The 20,030-nt window shown below is 39.3% G+C and overlaps 1 protein-coding gene and 1 pseudogene across 7 annotated transcripts in view; one reads left to right on the plus strand and one right to left on the minus strand.

Annotated features, from left to right (window-relative positions):
• Positions 1-20,030, plus strand: part of SLC4A4 (solute carrier family 4 member 4) — a 385,416-nt gene that overhangs the window by 351,505 nt on the left and 13,881 nt on the right. For all 7 annotated transcript variants that reach the window (XM_071221288.1, XM_053922271.2, XM_053922273.2 and 4 more), the window contains 2 exons: positions 7,363-7,541; positions 8,694-8,766. In XM_071221288.1, coding sequence (XP_071077389.1) covers positions 7,363-7,541; positions 8,694-8,766 — 252 coding nt within the window. The remainder of the gene's footprint in view (positions 1-7,362; positions 7,542-8,693; positions 8,767-20,030) is intronic.
• Positions 16,001-19,195, minus strand: LOC112320228 (metaxin-3 pseudogene; annotated as a pseudogene).

Raw genomic sequence — 20,030 nt, forward strand, 5'->3', positions numbered from 1 at the left:
CCATAGTTTGTACAAGATATTTTCTGGATTTGGTCAAGCATTTCTAGACGTTCTATACTGGGAGGAGTTTCAGCATTGATTTAGTTTGAAAGGCTGACAATGGATGTTGACTAATGTATTTTAATTCTGACAAAAATTTGGAAACATGTTAATAGTTTTGATATATAGTTGGCCAGATTTGCTATTTGTCCTTGGAAGTAAATGCCTATTTTTATTTTCCTGAAGTTTTCTTATTAATAAAATTCAGCATTTTGAGTTTAGCAAATTTAGAATTTAAAAAAAAACATAGAATTTGAAAAATTTTCCTATTCCTTGTAGAAAACATTGGAAAATCAAAGCATATTAGGGTTTACCTGTTAAAATAGGAGTTAAGTACAAAAATAAGTTTTCGTCACTTTTGGAATTGCTTTTTTGAAGTCATTCCTTTGATTCACAATAGTTACAGAATAAGTTCCAGTCTTTTAACACAAATCTAATGATAAGAGTGGAGATTTCATCATGAATTAAAGGCTTTTCATTCTGGATATTGTTTTGTTCACATTTTGTTAGGAAAGGAGACTGTGGAATATGAAAATTAGAAATTTTGTCTAAAATTGTAAAGGACCCTGACTGCTATGAAATTGGGCCCAGAGAGAAAGCTGAAGCAGTGAGAGAGATGGAAGCATTGTGATATTAAAAGCAGCATGTTTTTGGGTGGCATTTGCCTTGGCTCCGTGTCAGGTGGCGCTGGCTGGCTGACTGCTCTGTTTGGGACGGGTTCCACCTTTCCACTCTGCTGCACAGCTCTGTGTTGATGTAGGAACGCCAAGGCACTTGGCTTTTTTTTTTTTTTGGCCATCATTTTGGTTAGTTTTTTCCCACATTATCTCTGCAGAGCACTCAAAAGCAAACCAAGTTCAGGAAGGTCATGGCTTCTCTGAGGTCATTCCCTGAGTCATTGCAGAGGCAGAGGAGTTCTGAGCTACAGACTGCGAAGCAAGGGATACATCTCGTTGAGGAAAGTGATTTTAAGTGCTACAGGTAGGCTGTGGGAGGGAGAAGTAGTTTAGGATAGGTATAGAGAAATAGATATTGGGTTGTAGCAATAAATTTTTTCTGATATCCTCTATGGTGAAGCCTTAATTTGAGTGTGTTTTCTTGGATAACTCCAAAATTTGCCTTGCTTTCATTTTTTTCTTTTTACTTCTGCTATCAAATCTTAGATCCCGTTGTTGCATGTCTATTCTAATTGTTTAGATATAAGTTAATATCCAGTCTCTCTTGCTTTATTCCAAAAATAGTGATTTTTTTAAAAGTGTTGTTCTTATATGTCAGTCCTATATTTCTAAACCTTTACACCTTGACCTCTAAGTCTTTGCCCCTTAAAGAATATCAATTTGCCGTAGCCTGGGATTTAAGCCTCATTGTGATATGATCTCAACCTAAATTTAAAATGATTCTCTTCACATACTTACTATTAGAATGCTGTGGCCACCTGGCTGGTGTGGCTCAGTGGATTGAGCGCCGGCCTGCGAACCAAAGCATCACGGGTTCGATTCCCAGTCAGAGCACATGCCTGAGTTGAGGCCAGGTCCCCAGTGGGGGTGTGCAAGAGGCAACCACACATTGGTGTTTCTCTCCCTCTCTTTTTCCCTCCCTTCCCTCTCTAAAAATAAATGAATAAAATCTTAAAAAAAGAATGCTGTGGCCAAATGAATTATTGGTTTCTCTTCAAGTCTGGCAGTTTCTTCTGCTAGTTATTCCATGCCTCGATGATTATCACTTATCAAAATTCTTGCCGTTCTTTAAGATCCTCCAAATTTAAAAATTTGTCAGTGTAGCTGTCACTCCTAATATAATTTCTATTGTCTTTGTTTTTGCTCTTAGTAAGTTTGTGTTACCCTACAGTCACACGATGTTTCACAAAGGTATATATTTTGTGTAATTCCCTTATCTGTTTTTCTGGGCTAAAATGTTTTTAAGATAAGGATCATGTTTTGGTCCCATGTTCCGCTCTCACTCGGCCATCACAGTGATTTACATAGGGCAGCCTCAGCAGACACACATGGAGAATTGTGATGTCTTGGCCACAGGGCTCTCAGAGTTGTGGCACTGTGTGAGATGGGCGGTACCTGGAAGACCCGCCAGCCCATCTCCAGTTCACATGGTGAGTGCTTGGAGTATTGAAATTCCTGTTTAGATGTCATCACTGCAGGCAGTGTTGTGTGGGTTCTCTCTCGACTTAGCTAGACACTCTATCCTTTGTACTTTTGGGTGTCCTTTCCCAACTTCTTTGAATATGTATTTGCATTGCGTTGAAATTTGTATACAAATTTAAGTCCCCTCATCCTGTTGTGAGCCCCTTGGTGGGAAGAACTATGTCATGGTTCTTGGGGTCCCAATAAACCCTCATTGTTTGGATCCTTGGGGGGTGCTCCTAGCATAAATGCTTATTCTGTGGCCATGCATGTGTGTATACTGCTCCTGATGCCTATGCAATAATCATCTTTTACCAGGTGTAAACTGTACATTGTTAGGCCAGCCTTTTTCTCTCATAGATGTTTTTATTTCTGTGATGTATTCCTAAATGACTTTCGTTTTGTATTAGCAAAGCATATACAATATCAAAAGAAAGTAATGTTTCACTTTCTATCCTTTTAATGAAAATAATCTCCAGTTTCAGAAAGTAGAACATCCTTTGGATTTATATTCTGGATTTGAAGACCAGGACATTTTTTATTTATTTTATTTTTTATTTTATTGTTGTTCAAGTACAATCATTTCCATTTTCCTCCCACTACTACCCCCCCAGCCATCCCCACCTTCCACCCTTGATCCTACCCCCCTTTGGCTTTGTCCAAGACCAGGACTTTTTTAAACTTTAAAGGACATGCTTAACCTTTCAAGCATTTATTGAGTCCTCGCTATGTACGGAACATTTATGTTAGATGTTGAAGATAAAAATTGTTCTAAGTCATGGTCTTAATGTCTCTGAGGGAAAGGAAGACTTTTTGAAGGGGTTGATGTCAAGAGGTGCAGAGTAATTATATATCTATTAATTATTTTGTCCCAGAACTTTTATTCTGGTGCTTTTGCAGTTGCTTTTATATTCTACTTTCAAAAATCCTCTTGTGTATTATGTGGCCCCTTTTTGCTAGTCTCCAGGATATTTAGCTCAAACTTTTCTTAGTTGAAAGAGTTTAAGAAAGCATCAAGATAGGTCAGGGTAACATGCATGAATTTTTCTGCAGTAATTATTCTTTTGACCCATTGATCTGGCCAGTGTGCACACCCTTAGGTTTACAGTTTTCTTGGAGACAAGATTTCGGGATCCTGCCTATTAAATACCATGTTGGTACCTCTGATATAGTCTTGAACGGTTTAGCCTAAATAGGGCTTAAAACTTTTTGATATTCCCAGCTGTTGTTCATTCCCTTCCCCTTCCTCAAATGACTCACATTTCTACCAATTAACAAATAAAGTTTTAATTTTCTTTTTGTATGGATAATTAATTATAGTTGCCATTAAGAAGAATGTCATTCATTTTTTAATTAATTGAGATTAAAGATTAACTTAGAATTGACTATATATCATACACTCTGCTAAGGTGTTCATGATGCAGCCGTATGTAGTCCTACTGTTACTTACAGTCTCATGTCAAAGACAGATAAATACACATACAAGTTCAAATCAATGTGATGAGTGCTGTGATAGAGGAAAGTGTAAGGGAGGAGAACCCTACTGAACTCACCTGGCTGAAGCAGGAAAAACTACCAGAAAAGGTGAAGGCTGATTTAAGTTTTAAGGATGAGTAGGACTGAGCCATGGAAGAAGAAGGCAGAGTAGAGGTTACTCCAGGTATGGGGAGCTGGACAGGCAAAGAGACAGAGGCACTAATGAGTAAGAAGACATAGGCAAGGAAAAAACACATTGCACGTGTTTGATGGTAGTCATGGCAGGGGGCCCGAGCAGGGGACCGGTGAAAGATGAGGTTACAGGTGTGAATGGAGGCTAGATCTTGAACGGCATATAGTAAGGTTATAAGACACATGCACAGGCAGGAGTGAGCCAGTTCTAGAAGCTCCACCTTAAGGCGTAACCGGAATCCATGCACTTCTTGCCGTCTTCACTGCTCCCGCTCTTGCTCTAACCATCACAAACCCTTACATGAGGCTTGTAAGTTAGGAGGTCTTACTGGCACCATTGTCCTTGACCCTCTTCAGTCTGTTCTTCTTTTTTTTTTTTTAATTTTCATTGTTATTCAATTACAGTTGTATGCCTTTTCTCCCCATCCCTCCACCCCACCCCAGCTGAACCCACCTCCCTCCCCCACCTCCACCCTCCCCCTTGGTTTTGTCCATGTGTCCTTTATAGTAGTTCCTGTAATCCCCTCTTCCCACTGTCCTCCCCCCCCCCCCCCCCCCGCCCTGGCTATTGTTAGATTGTTCTTAACTTCAATGACTCTGGTTATATTTTGTTTGCTTTTTTCTTTTGTTGATTATGTTCCAGTTAAAGGTGAGATCATATGGTATTTGTCCCTCACCGCCTGGCTTATTTCACTTAGCATAATGCTCTCCAGTTTCATCCATGCTGTTGCAAAGGGTATAAGCTCCTTCTTTCTCTCTGCTTTGTTTCTATTTGCATAGGCTTCATTTTTTCATCTACTTTTCGAACAGATTCAACCAATTCTGTGAGCATATTGATAACCAGTGCTTTGAACTGTGCATCCGATAAGTTGGCTATCTCTTCGTTGCTTAGTTGTATTTTTTCTGGAGCATTGAAGTGTTCTGTCATTTGGGCCTTTTTTTTTTTTTTTTTTGTCTTGGCGCTTCTGTTACTTTAAGGGGCGGAGCCTTAGGTGTTCACTGGGGCGGGGTAACGCTGGTCGCTGTGCCGTGACGCTGTACGTGGGGGAGGGGCCCACAGGGAGCAATGGCACCTGCCTCACTCTCCTCCGGATTTCAGTCTTTCAGTCCGATACCCACAATCAAACTGGGCCCCTCTGGTGCTGATTCCCAAGTAAGTGGGCCTGTGCACACTCCAGGCCCCTGTGGGTCTCTCCAACGACCTCTCCCATGAGGCTGGGAGTCTCTCCTGCTGCCACCCCAACCCCCACGGGCGCTTTCAATCAGAGGTTTGAGGCTTTATTTCCCGGAGCTGGAGCCCTGGGTTGCGCAGTCTGCTTCGCTCCTGCCGTTCGCCCGGTTTATCTGTGTGCGAATGTGGGGCCCCGGGGTGCTACCCACTGCTCTGCCTGCCCCACTCTCCGCCACTCTGAGTCCGGCCCTCTCGGTTTATCTGTGCAAATGTAGGGTTGCAGGGTCTGCTAGTGCTCGGACTGCCTGCCCCGTTCGTCCCACACTCCGCCAGTCTCAGTCCCGCCACAGCCACGTGAGTCCTCTCCACCCTGGTGCCCGTCTCCGCCCCTCCTACCGGTCTGGATGAATGTTTATTTTGTATTTCCTTGGTGTCGGACCCCCTTGCCCTTCGATTTTCTGTCAGTTCTGGTTGTGCGAGGAGGCGCAGTATGTCTACCTACGCCGCCATCTTGGTTCTCTGCTCTTCAGTCTGTTCTTAACACAGCAGTCACAGTGCTCAGAACGTAAGCGTATCTTGTCACTCCCCCATTTAAAACTTTTCCGTGGCTTCCCATTGTACTCCATGTATGAGCCCAAGTTCTGATAGTTGCCCCTAGTGCTTACTACTGTTTAATACACTGTGTAGTTTACTCATTTATACTGTTTATTGTCTCCCTTCGTAGAATGAAAACTCCATGTGTGCAGGTATCTTTGTCTGTTTTGTTCTCAAGTACGTCATCAACACCTAGAACTAAGCCTGTAAATAAATTTTCAGTCATTATTTGTTGAAAGAATGAAAGACTGAACCCCCAGATGGAGCATGCTATTTAGCTCAGTAGTCACTATATCATGAGTTTTTTTTAGCCATTTGCCCTCCTTTAACCTTTGCCCTCTTTTCCCTACCTCTCTTCCCTCCTGATTTAAATCATTATGCTTTCAAACCACTTATGCTGAAATGAGCGGATTTTATGAATATGGATTAACCTCTTTTTCTCCCAAGGAGATTTTCATTCTCAGTCAAACTTGGACTAAGTACATTTATGCTTCTCTTTGTTGTGTCAACTATCCTTGCCGGTGATGAGTTTTCTGAGAACACGATTAGACCCACAGTGTGAGCCAGGGGTGAGATCTTGGCATTTCAGTGAGAAGAGAACAATGTTCTGACTAAACTGTAACCAGATCTGAACCCAAACAGTCACTGGGTTCCTAGTGTAAAATCACATTCCCATCTTTTAAAGCCAGCATCTCGATCCCTCAGATGGGTCGTATTCTGGCTCTTGGTGCGGCTGCTTTCGTGCTGTGAAAATGGACTGCTCTGTTGTCTCAGGCTCCATAGGGTACTAAGCATTGGATTTCTCCACAAATACAGCAGAGAAATAGAACCATAGAATAACACTGTGGACACATTTAACAATATTTATTTAGTGAGGAAAAGAGCTAGACCTTTTGTTACATTGTCTGCTCTCCCAGTCAATAAATGTTACTGTGACCATTGGGCAATGTTTGAAATCAGCCTATTCTAATTAAGGGGATATTAATTACTTTGATGATAATTTTCAATAGATTATAAACAGTTATTTTCATGTATTATGAAAGGCAATAACTGACAGGGGTAGGATCGAGGGTGGGAGGTGGGGATGGCTGGTGTGCAGGGGAGTGGTGGTAGGGAATAGAGACAACTGTACTAGAACAACAATAACAAAAAAGAGAAAAAAGGTAAGAAATGGCCTTCTACATAACTTCTCAAGATTGTTTTGGGATCTTTAGTCTACATATGCTGAACACTGTCTAGGTGAACAGCGTACTGCTTAACAGTCAAGCAGAGAAAGCACAGTGCCTACTTTTAGGATGCTTTTCATGCTTACGTTAACAGCGGCTGATACCCCGTCACGTTTACTGAGCTCCTACTATGTAACAACCACTGCCATTTAAATTCCTAAAGATGCTTTGCCTCTGTTCTTTCACTGAATGGTTCCAATAATTCTTGAAGGCAGCAGATGCGTATCTGCATTGTTCTGACTAGAAAATTGGATGCTGAGAGGGTAAGTAACAGTTCACAAACAATAAATAAGCTGTAACAAATCAAGCTGGAAGAGATGTCATGTGGCTACTTTGTATCTAATTGTTTGGGTGAATAATATGAGGACAATAAGGTCCCCTCAATCAAGCAGCTTACCTTCTGGTAGCTATTTTTATCAAGCAAAGTGAGTTGGTTTCTTTTACTAATCTTAACTCCCATCTGGAAATATGACTTGATAGCAATATGAATGTTTTCTTCACATGGGTTGGTTGCCTCTTTCTACAGAAAGGAGCTGGATATCACCTGGATCTCTTTTGGGTGGCCATCCTCATGGTGGTGTGCTCCTTCATGGCGCTTCCTTGGTACGTGGCTGCTACTGTCATCTCCATTGCTCACATCGACAGTTTGAAGATGGAGACGGAGACATCTGCACCTGGAGAGCAGCCAAAGTTTCTTGGAGTGAGGTATGTTGAGTCAGAAGAAAATGGCTCTACAAAACACAGTGTGGACACATCCACCTGTCAATCATAAGGAAAAGGGCAGATATGGAGGGGCAGATATGGAATTAGCTATTGATGATTAATTCATTCTTATACTTGCTTTTCTAGAAAGGACTACATTTTTCATCAGAAAGAGAGTCTTCAATAATTTTTTGAGTTCACTTCTTATGATAAATAAATTTCCTTTGATTCATGAAGGCTAAGCAATACAATGTAAAAATGCAAACAGGTCATTTTCTTCAACATGCAGGTCCTTTTGGTGCTGTGGTAATTATTCTGTCACATCATATATAAAGGCCAAACCCTTTAATCTTTCATCTCTGTTGAGACTCCCTAAAATTCTTGAGTTTGCTTAAGATTTTTAAGATCCTATGAAGGGCAAAGTATTCTTATTTTCCAGTTCATTTTTCCATCCTCATAAGCACTGAGAAACTTTGACCTCTAGTTTTAAATTTGGGTAGCAGTGAAGGGCTGTACAGGTCCTTTATATGCTGTTGCATACCTTTTGCAGCAAGACCCGCCCCTGAGTGTTTGAGTGAAAGCTCACATGACAGCCATCGGTTCCCACGCCACAACAGTGGGTGATTCTTTCTTGAGGGTAGGGGGAGGGGAGTTGTGTGGGAATCATATTTGTTAAAAAGTACTTTTATTGTTGTAGATTTGGAAATTAGACTGATGGGATTTATTGCACTTATGAAATTTCTCTGAGCTGTTTATTAATTAGAATGCGGGACAATGTAATATCTGTCTTCTGGGAAAGAAGGTGTAATTACACAAGAGTGCATGTTGTTTAAAAAATAAGGGCTTCCAAAAAGCCAGTAATTGATGGATGAAGAGCTCGTGGTTTGTTTCTTTCTTGATTCTAAAAGGAGCAAAGGATTTTAGCAGAATCAGCTTTCTCTTGATGAATTCATATCACATATTGCAATTAAGAGAATTTTAGAGTTATGTTGAGTTTATATGCTGTCCTTGAGGTATTAATTACATATGATATCAACACCTTTGCTATTTTAGGCAGACATTATTTGGTCAATGTATAGTCTTTTTGAAGGTGGAAAGACAGAGCATGTATATGAAAATAAGAGGTAGATTGGTAATCTTTTGATTTGGTTTCAGGGAACAAAGAGTCACTGGAACCCTTGTGTTTATTCTGACTGGTCTGTCAGTCTTTATGGCTCCCATCTTGAAGGTAAATATATGAAATACCTCTTCCTCCTTCTCAAACACTGACAGATAAGTGGATAGGTGAAGAGTAGAGTTTCTTATGAAATATCTGCAGGGCTCTCGTTAGTTCTACAACACACTGAAGCAGGGGTCGGATAGAATGAGGAGTTTAAAAAACATTTATCATGACTTTCTTCTCACTCCTTTATTCCTTTTATTATTATTATTATTATTATTATTATTGCAATTATTTGGTTGAACCATATTAAATTACCAGTATTCAAACTTTTTGACCTATGAAAATGTCAGTTTCATACAGTTAATTCAAACTGATCTCCCCTCCACCCCACATATTTTATTCACTAGTTTTTGTACACCCTTTCCTCCCTTCCCTTTCCATTTCCTTCTCTCTAAGTCCTTTCCCCTCTATCCTCCTATTAGACTCCTGGATAACATGGAGTGACTCAGGATAATTGTTTTGTAATTTTTCTCCTATTCTTAATTATTACTGTTTCTATTTCCTTTGGATAAAAATGCCTAATATCCACAATGAGTGAATAGAATAAAATTACTGATTTATAATTAGAAAACTTAGAACTGAACTTTTGAAAATGACAAAAATGACATGGTAGATTATTTAGAAAGTTGGCAGTCAATATACAGGTTTGATTGACGGAGCAAATGTCTGCCTAATTAGATAACTATAAATTACATAGGAAAGCCCACTTAGAAACAGAAATAGGACTAAAACAGAAAGTTAAGATTAGTACATACTTGTCATGAAACTTCCAGTTTTCTTTTGTGACACAAGCATTTTATTTTCCTTTTCTATATAAATAATACCAGTCAGTTATTGATAATTTGCATCTTACATTTTGAACCACAGTGCAAACCCCCAAATCACCTATAAACATAACAGCTATAAACAATGACTGTTAACAATATCCTTCCAAATTTCTTTTCTGAAAATTTTTGTTTATTTTTAAACAATTATAATTTTTAAAGTTTTTAAAATACTTACTTAATTACATGAGTAATGGAGTGGTACACTCTTGTAAAGAATTCAGACAATACAAGAAAGATGATGAAAGGCGAAAGCTTTCCATTTCTCTCAGGCTAGAACATTTGTATGTCAAGGCCAATCAGATGAATTTGAGAACGATGGAATCATAATTTCTTACCATATAGATAAGACTGACTTTGCGTTCAGGGTACTTAGATCAATGCATATGTGATGCACAGAGTACCCGGTGAACAGTTAAAAGATTTAAATATTCATCTCTTGTTCTTGGTTTCCACAATGACAATTAACTGGTTTTGCCTGCAGCCATGAGGAACTTGTATTTCATGTAGCACATGGAGTAGTAAAATTAAAAATAACCTTAAAATAGTCGTCTCTGTTTATAGAGAGAGGACCTTACAAGAGTGTGGGTCTTATGTTCCACAGCAGCAATTTTCAACCCTTTTCATCTCATGGCAACGTAAACTAATTACCAAAATTCTGCATGCACCAAAAAATATATTTTTGGCCAATCTGACAAAAAGTAGGCATAATTTTGATTCATTCACACTGACAGCTATTTCTGTGTTGGCTGTTGTCATTTTTTTATTTGACAATCTAAGGGAAAAGAGGTCAGTGCCCCTGACAAAATAGTCAGGGACTGCATGTTTTAAGAATGGTTGCGGCACACCAGTTGAAAATTGCTGTTGCACAGGGGCAGAGGGAAGTCTGTGGTTGCTTTTGCCCATGCACAGCAAGTTGTGGGGTAGAGCTGAAGTTGTCGTGTTTCACAGCATCAGCTTTACCTCCAAAATGCCTTGTGTTCCTCTGTTGTCCCAGAGACACCAGCACATCAGCTGGTGGAAAAATCTAGTGACAGCTTTTTACTGCATAGGCAGTGGCACCCCATCGGGGGAGGTCAGGTTTTAGAGAGGTCACTGCAGGCAGCTATGACCCCATGGTGGAGGCTCCAGTGGGGATGAATCTGCTCCTGGAGTCCCTGGGGTCCCTTGCTTGACACACTGCAGTGTTTCTTTTAATGGGGTTTCTTGTACTTGCAAGGGGTAGTATACAGAGATCTTCCTATCAGTTCATGTTTACTCATCACTCCCCTCCCATTTTTTCATTTTTATATTATTTCTTTCCATTACTACAGTATAAAATCCTAATTCAGAAAAGTAGATGTGTTAAAAAGCTCTTTTGTTGCTATTACAGAAAACTGGCCTCATTTTGGATAATCTGCCAGCTGAGTAAGCATGTCTGATTCCCAAGGGTCACAGATAATAGATACTGTATAAGTTGCTATTTTTAGAATGAGATGCAAAACTCACATTTTCAACAACACCTCTTCCTATTTTCTGACCCTGCACCCAAATATGGCAGCAGAGGAGTTAAAGCTGAAAGCCCTTTTGTTCTTCTTTTTACAAGGATTCTTTTTGCTCCAGATATGCAAAGTGCATTCCTATCTACAGGAACAAATTAGAATACCGAGAAAGGAAAGAGAGATGTAAGGGATCAAAAGGATCAATGACCAGGCGCTTGCTTTCCATTGACCTCCTTTAGTAATCCATGCTTGGGCTCGCCCTCACTCAGCTGCTGGAGTCCATAATTGTGTCTATTTTCACTTCACACTTTGGGTCAATGCAAAGAGTCACGGTAAGAATCAGAGAAAAAAGTAGTCCAGCAAGCATTTATGTTACAGAAGATTCTGCCCAAACTGTGGGACATCACATTGTCTTGTTAATATAGTTTCCAACCTATTGTGGGAAACCTAGATTTCAAAACAAGAATAAAATAGTATAGCCAGGACTACCGTGATTCTTTCCTAAGTAATTCAAACTAGTTTTACTTGAAGAATCATATGTGATAAAGTGGGCTAGTTTTAGTTCACGTGTCCTTTTTATCATTAAAGTTTGGTAAGTGGTATGTATTTACCACAGAACTCTTCTAGCTCATTCAAAAATTGAACACAGGAAGAAGATTTTGAGGGAAGAGTCAAACTAAAACCTAAGTTACAACTGAAAAGTTACAACTAAGTTACAACTAAAGTTCTCGTTAAAAGTCAAGATCAGCAATTAACCTCAGAATGGGCACAGAGAATCATGACGGGGGTTACTTTGGAGGAGGGAACCTTTTTGCCCCCACCATGTGACTATGTGCATTTCAAAGGAACAGGTGACAACTTTAGGGAATGGTTTTGCTTGAGAGTTTGCCTTAAAAGGCAGATCAAGGCAGATCCCCTTACTGAACGGGATCAAGAAAAATGTGTGACTTTTAGTTTTAAAAATGAAATGGCTCAATCTTTAGTCCCTCACAAGTCTAGTGGCCTAGGATGACCCAGTAATTTCCTCCCTTGCAGAAAGCAGGATAGGTAGTTCCCTCTGCCTACTCAATCAGGCTTACTTTGAACACGAAGTTGATGATGTCTGTTTTGATCTCTTCGCCAAAATCTTTCTTCCTACATGGAAGAATATAAGGAATGATAGTGTACTAGCTTTAAATTCACAAGGAACCCCCCTCACCTTAGCCAGCTGTGTCTTCTGTGCCTCACATCTCACCACTAATTCAATACAGAACTGTTGGGAAGCAGGCATCACTGGCTTTCCAGGCTGGGGCAACAGTTTGGATCTGTGTTTCCACAGTGGAAACATTGCCTGTGAAGCTAGTGCTCTGTATGGGAGACTTGGGGAGACTAAAGAGCACTGAGGAGGTGAAAGTAGTTTCTTCAGCTTACTTTGTTCATTCTTCTGACAGGCCTAAGGAAACAAAAATTATATAAAGTCCCCTGCTACTTCTGTTGCCATTGCTTGAATTAGTTTATCTGTAACAGGCAGAGTGGCTAAAATTTATCTTTCAGATTTGTTTAGTGTTCTAAAATGTGGAGGGTAGCGTTTAATCTGTATTTGGCAAACAGTGGTTGACCTCATACAATATGCCACTCACTCTGCTCATTAACATGGAAGGGAGTTTGATGATAGAGATGACGATGATGATGGATGGTGATGATTGTAATAGTAGTTCCCAGTTATTGAGCTTGGCATTGGGTTAAGGGCTCTGCAAGGATTTTTTAAATTTAGTTCTCCAATAACATAAAACTATATTAACAGTTATATTCATTTTACAGATAAGAAAAGTTATTAATGGCTTGTCAGGTCACAAAAGTCTTAAATGGTAAAGCCAAGATTTGAACTTAGGCAGTTCTTTGTCCAAAGGCTGATTTTATAACCATCAGAGTGTACTGCCTTTTAAAATAAAACAGTACTTGCTGTCACAGAATTCACTCACTTTCATTTCCCACGAGATGATCTTTCCCAGCCTTTTGATTCATTTTCCAATTCTCTTGTGTAGAGAAAAATATGACATTTTCATAAACTCATCATAGCTCACTGCACAGTTTCTTCAGTGACTAGGGACCAGATTTTAAGTCAGCAACTTTCTTTCTTTCTTTTATTATTATTTTTTTGAAATCAAAATGCTCTGGATTTAAGGTGAAATCTCCAACCCTCTAGTTCTCCCAAAATAATAGAAACAAGTTCTAATTTGCTTTGCTTGTCAATGCCAGCCTTTGTAGGGAGGATGGGGAAGCACTGTGAAGGAATGACTATTCTCACCATGCTTTAAGTATTTTTAGTGTTATGAGAATGGTCGGTCAGTCTAATGGATGACTGATGACAGTTGATGTGGGGTCTTTATCATATGGGAATTACCTGACCAATATTCTAGTACTATATCACAAACAAATAAAAACACGAACATAGTCCCTTTTTATTATCCTCCACCACCACCTCCAAAAGAAAGTGGGTTACAGCATTTTAAGACTATGGACCATTTATCTCAACAAACTCAACCTTTATATAAAGCATATCCTGACAGGCTGATCACAAGCTCTCTGTCCAGTCCAGAAATTGCTTCTTTCCAAGAACTTCCAAGAGCAGCGTGTCTCTGGAGTGGTTTGTGCTCAGTTATAGCTTCCCAGCATTCATTGGCTTATACCCAAAACACTCAACATGTAAATAGTCACCTATCTGAATCACATTTTGCATCTTAGGAAAAGTATTCTGGAAGCATCATGGCCCATGTAGTATAAGGCTAAAGGCAGGTCATAGCAGGAATGACCAAAAGAAAATATTACATCGTATTTACAGTATTCTCTACTAAACAAGGACAAATATCTGTTATTCTAAAATGACATCCTTAAATTAAATTTTCAACACATGAAACATCATAGTATGCTTATTGGCTGAAGTCTGTGTGTTGTAAGAACACAATCTCCCACATTCTTATAAAAACTGAAACACATTTTCTTTTTCAGAGACATTGGTAGTTTAACTGACAGAAGCATGTACATAACCCAGTGTTATCTTTTGTCTTTGCCAATGGAGAAACTTGGAATCAAATTTATCAATCAATTTTATAATCTGTTAGGGTTGGTATAGTTCTTTCTCCCACAAAATTTTTATTTTTCTAAAACTAATTTTAACTGTCCTGTTTTATGCGTGTTTGAAGATTGTAAGCCACTTCAAATCTGTTTTGGAAGTTTTAATGCGAATCATAACTGCAAATGACTAACCCCCACTGAAGCATAAACAGATGTCTGATTAACGTGCTAACCAACCTCCTCCAGTATACATCAGTCCTAGAGGACAGTAAAATCCTCTGGTCATGATTTCCAATACGGAGCACTCATTCATATTTCAGGTTGCTGGAAAACAAGAGAAGAGTAATGCATAATGCATGCACACACACTCCCACCTGTTGCAAAAGTTATATGAGATTCATTAGTTACTTTCCCTAAATGCATCCAAACAGATGAACAAGATTTTGAAAACCACCTTGTTTCTCACTCTCAAGAAGAAATATTTACAAGGACTTAAAGTCTCCTGTATAAATAACTACCCCAATACAGAACAAATTGAGAGGATGCAGCTCAAACACAGCTGAGCTCTACTCAGCTCAAATTAGACAAGTCTTGACTACAAAGCTGTTTTCTGAACATATGAGTTTCTGCAGGACGTGATAAGATTGAGCACCATAGTAATCTCTTAAGCCACTAATCAAAAACATGGTCCTATATTTTAAAACCCCCAGAAGTGGTTTTAGGGTAACAGAAGCACCTCAGCCACTGAAATACGATTCTATTAGAAGTAAAATTACTTGCACAGCAAATCCTTTAACAGTTCAGCAAACAATAAATAGAAAATATTCTTAAAAGTCTACTACTCTTCCTGATTATTCCATTGGCTCCTTGAACTGTAGGTAGGAGCCTTCAATTGGCTCCTTTATGTAGTTACATAAAAATAATTAGTTATCATAAAACTTTTGACTACATGGTATACTTCTTATGAAAGAACACTGGTCTGAGCCAAGTGTGATGAACTTGGACTGGCACACAGTAGATCCTTCTATCACTGTGGTGGGGGTTCCTTTTGAGTAGTTACGGCCTGGTGTAATGATGATGAGCAACACATTCAGTTCTCCTGAAATCAATGCAAGAAAGTGATGACCAGAGTTGAAGATATACTGCAGATATGTAGGCCTAACGCTGGCACATTCACCCAGTAAACTCAAGGAGCCCTTACTAACCTAGGCTGAACACATCAGCAAATACTAATGTAACGTCGAAGTGCATATAGTCAGGTAAATGTTAGATATCCCCACCTTCACTATTTATGTGTTGTACTACCCCCCCTAAAGGTTAGTCTTCTGAGACCATAATTAAAAAGCACATTCCTCATTGCTTTTTACTGTTAAATACAGGCTTTTCTGTGGAAGTAAATAAATATTAGGATAATGTATTTTTCCTAATGTCTAAATTAGTCATCAAATTTCTAAACACAAGAAAAGGGCCTCAGCCAGAGCCACATCTTAGATATATTCATACTGGCCTAAGAAAACTAAATAAATAAATTAGCTTGAATAAATTAAGAGTGCATATTCAGAACAGAATTGTAGCTTTTGGTCAGCGACATGTAAACCAAAGGCAAAAGTCTGTCAAGATTAAGGCGGGTATACATATATATTACAATGTGTTTGCTTTTTCCCCAAGTTCATTTAGTATTTACTCTGGTGGTATTTAAAGTGCATTGCTGAGCTACAACACAAGTTTTCTAATTTAAAAAAATAGATGTCACAGAAAGTTTCTCTTGCTTTAGAGTTGTCCTCATACCAACCAATGGCATTTTCTCTTTGTCTTCGCACACGTCAGTGTAAGAGATCACTGCCACAGTCCTATGACTTTGAACACAAAGCATGGTGTCTGTCAGGGTGACAGCCATTGTAAGGAATTGCTTTCTTCTTCTGCTGGAGTCAATTTAAGCATTGTCAGCTTCCCAGGAGGAAGCTCAGGGCTTTGGCGAAGATTGTCATCCATCTTTTCCGTCGTATTGGATTCCTTATTTACAAGTTGTTGGAGTTTCTGCAGATTTGCATCTACTGTTTCTTGTCCGGCAGGAGCAATGCCTCCAGTCTAATGCGATCAGTTTTCAAGTAGTGGAGTCATGGCGGTGTACCTCACCCAGATCTATCTGCTGCTGCCTTCTCTTCACACAGCAGCATGCTCCAAGGCCAAGGCTAAGATAACTGTTTAGGATGTCATCACAAAATCAGCGCAGGCTGGAGAGCTGTTTCACATGTTCCTGTAACTGAACCTTAGGGGAGCGTACTTTATAAAGAGCTTCAGGGAAAGCAAACACATAGGCATGTGAGGTAGAAGGTTTATCTCCAAAATAAATAAATAAATAACAACCCAAACGGAATTGCTCCCAATCTGTTTGACAGAGGATTCGGGCATCCTTGGCATCTCTGGATACCTGTGCTTCCACTTCTCGGAGGGGTCAGAGGGGAGGCTCTGCTCTGGTCGGGAGAATCCTGGTCAGTGCTCCCTTAGCCATTCTTCTAGGAAGAATCAAACTCCAGGGAGAGGGAATTTGTGAGGCAAACAATAGCTTTGTCACAGCCAATAATTGTCACTCTCTACCCAAAATGTGTGAAGCACTGCAGGAAGACGCTTCTCTTCAAGGAGAACGGTGTCAGCCTATGTATCTGCCCCTTGCTTTGCTGGGAGTTCATAATCAGCATTATATTTCTGTTTTCTTAAAAAGTTTAGTATTTTTGCTGGCTGAGAAACAATGTTGTCTTCAGTTGTCAAAATTGGTACATCTTCTCTCGATCCTCTCCATGTGTTATCTATGACATTGACTTTCAATATTAACACCTGGAGTATTGTCAGTGAGAAAATCTGGCATAAGCCATTATTACCAAGGACTCACTGTGTACTGATGGGAAAGTCAGCAACTTTCTTACTAGCCCAGATTTTTAAGGCTTAAGGGCATTAGGGTATTATTTTAATAACATGCTCCCAAAGCCAACTGTTATAGTTGAAAGAGCAATATTGTAGAGCTTAAACAAAACCAAGGCTCAAGTCTGATCTTTGCAGCCATCCTTCTGGACTATACCTCCGGCCCCGTCCCCTTCCCCGTACACCCCCACTCCCACCACAGAGGGACCAAAGAGAATTGTGATTTGTAGTTGCAGGCTTTTGAGTTGCTGGTGAAGGTCCTGATGATAATGACATCAATGCCACATTTATCATTTATTGAGTATTATCTGCCAGTCCCTGAACTAGATGGTTTGTGCTCTGTAATCTTTAGCATAACCAAGACACAGATGAGAATACTGAGAATCGGAGAAGTTGATCATTTTCTCCATGTTCCACAACAGGCAGAGCCAGAGTTGTCTGATTTCAGTGCCCATGCTCTTAATAGGGACCTCATTCAGTGCTTACGACACAGATACACACACGCAGCTGTGAATCTCCTGGGAGGCCTCACTCCTGTACTGAAGTCTGTGCTATGCATAACTATAATCGTTCTTATTATACTTAACCTTATTGCATTTTTGTCTTCTGGAAATAATCTAACATCAGAAAGTCAAAGGAAGGGATAAATGGAAAAGAGTGGAATGACAGTCACAAGAATTTGGAAATTTCACTGACATGGTCTGAATATGTTCATCTTCATTGACTTCATCTCAGTTTCATTATTCTATCTGCTTATAGGATCAACCACTTAGTTTTTTCATTTTTATGTTTATTAAAGGCATTATAATATTATTTATAATTATACTTTTGGTTTTCTGGATATAATTGATTATATGATTTTCTTTGCATAATTTTATCATTTGGCAATATAGACCTATTATACCTTGTGTTCTACTTTCTTCTGTCTTGCTTTGTAGAAATGTCTACCTCCTATTACTATGTATTTTATGTTATTTTAACATAAAATGGGATCCTATCTTTTAAAAACACATCCTTCTTTCCTTCCTTTGGGAAATTTCTATTGTCACAAATGATTGTAATGTGATGAGTTTTTTAAGATTGACCTTCTGATGTGACTCATGGACCAAATCCAATAAAAAATATCCTCTAACCCAGTAATTCTGTTAAATTTCACCAAGGTTTCCAAACTGGAAGGTTTTTATTGAGATACTGCATTTTTGCAAAGAAAATGGTAAATTTCACTAGGCATTTGTATCACAGTGAAGTTGTCCAAAATCTAATTACCATATTTTTTGGACTATAAGACGTACCGGACCATAAGAGGTACCTAGGTTTTAGAGGAGGAAAATAGGAAAAAAATCCCTGTCACACCACCGTCCTCCAACCCCCAGCAAGCCAGGTAAGCTATGTTTGTACTATAAGATGCACCCCCATTTTCCTCCCAAATTGGAGGGGTGTTCTTATACTCCAAAAAATAAGGTAATACCTTCCTTGTATATACTGTTTCCTTTTCAACAAGGGATGATTTTGAAAAATATCTTCATACCTAAAGCTATTTTCCTACCTATACCACATGCCATTCTGAGTTATTGATGACTTCTGATTTTATTTTGTAGTAGCTTCAGTCATATCTGTCATCGAAAGTTCAGAAACAACAGACCTAAGCAACAAGGCACAACTTGCCTTCACATTGCATTAGAACTGCAGTAGAGATAATATTAGCTGAGCTTAGGTGAGGGGTGGTTATAGGCCAGGATCGCCTTCATGATTACTCTCTTTCAGGCCGGGAAAACACTTTACACAGATAAAAAAGTCACTCCTGCAGGGTTTCTGACCAGTTTCCCATGGTCTGTGCTTCTCTGTTCCCCCTTCTACTTTTCTTTTCTTCCTGAGAAGTTAGAAAAAAAATGACAAGAAGGAAATTACCTTATATTAAGGAAAAATGGAAGTGCCCTTGCCTGAAGAAGATATTTTACTTAAAAATTAAGAAATGAGTCAAAGCTAGAGAATGTGACATCGTTAGTCTCATTTTTTATTTTTTGGTAAAATTGCACAGTGATGGTAAGGAATGGAAACACGCACATTCCAAAAGCAGTAAAGGCACGTGTCAGCTCTCAAGTGGTTTGAGTGGGATGAGTTCACCTCTTCGCGGTTACGCTGGGTATCACAGCACATGTGGCTTCCCCATGACTCACAGCGCCCCTCCGGGTCCTTTATTTTTCTTTGAGCTGAAGCTCATATCACCTATATTGAAATTGTTAGCCTTTTTTAGAAGCAGGTGATGTTTCATAGAAATAAGTATTTTTATTCCATATAAACTTAACAATTCCTACAACTAACCAGTAACATTTGGAGACAGTTGTGACATTTTGGAATTTACTATTTCCCCAATAGTGGTCAAAGGGTCTCAGATCCAGAACTGTTTTAGATAAGCACAAAGAAAGGCCGATGGAAATTGTGCTTCACTTCACACATGCAGTAGTTCTTTAAAAATTACTCTTAAGTCATACTGTTTTCTGGCCTACAGTAGCCTCCTTTATGTAATTTCGGTAAGATTGGACTTGACCGATTGTGGTTTTAGTACGTTAGCTTTGAAACCTCCTGAAATTACTTGAGCTCCTTTGCAAAAGAAGCTTGAGAACCTTTTGTAGTCCAGCTAGAAGACTGCTCAGAAAGAGTCATCCTTGACTTGCTTCGTTTCTGTAGTACTAGGGACATTTCGAAGGTCCAGAAATAGATAAAACTTAGGAACATCACAGTGAACTTCTCATTGTTAAAACACTATGTATTAATGTAAAAAAGGCTCCTGCTAATTAAAGCATGCAACGTGGTAAATCAGTTTTAAAGCTGTTTATGAATCCCTGGGTGTAATTGCTTCCAGATGCTTGATGCTCCTTTCAAGCAGTGTTCTCATTAGTTAGTTCTCAGTACTCCTGAGAGGAAGAAAGGGGACATTCGTTTGATGTTTTCTTAATTGAAAGAAGCACTTAGACACCAAGCTGATAGATCA

Source organism: Desmodus rotundus, chromosome 4 (genome assembly GCF_022682495.2).
Source record: "Desmodus rotundus isolate HL8 chromosome 4, HLdesRot8A.1, whole genome shotgun sequence".
NCBI classification, from domain to species: Eukaryota; Metazoa; Chordata; class Mammalia; order Chiroptera; family Phyllostomidae; genus Desmodus; species Desmodus rotundus.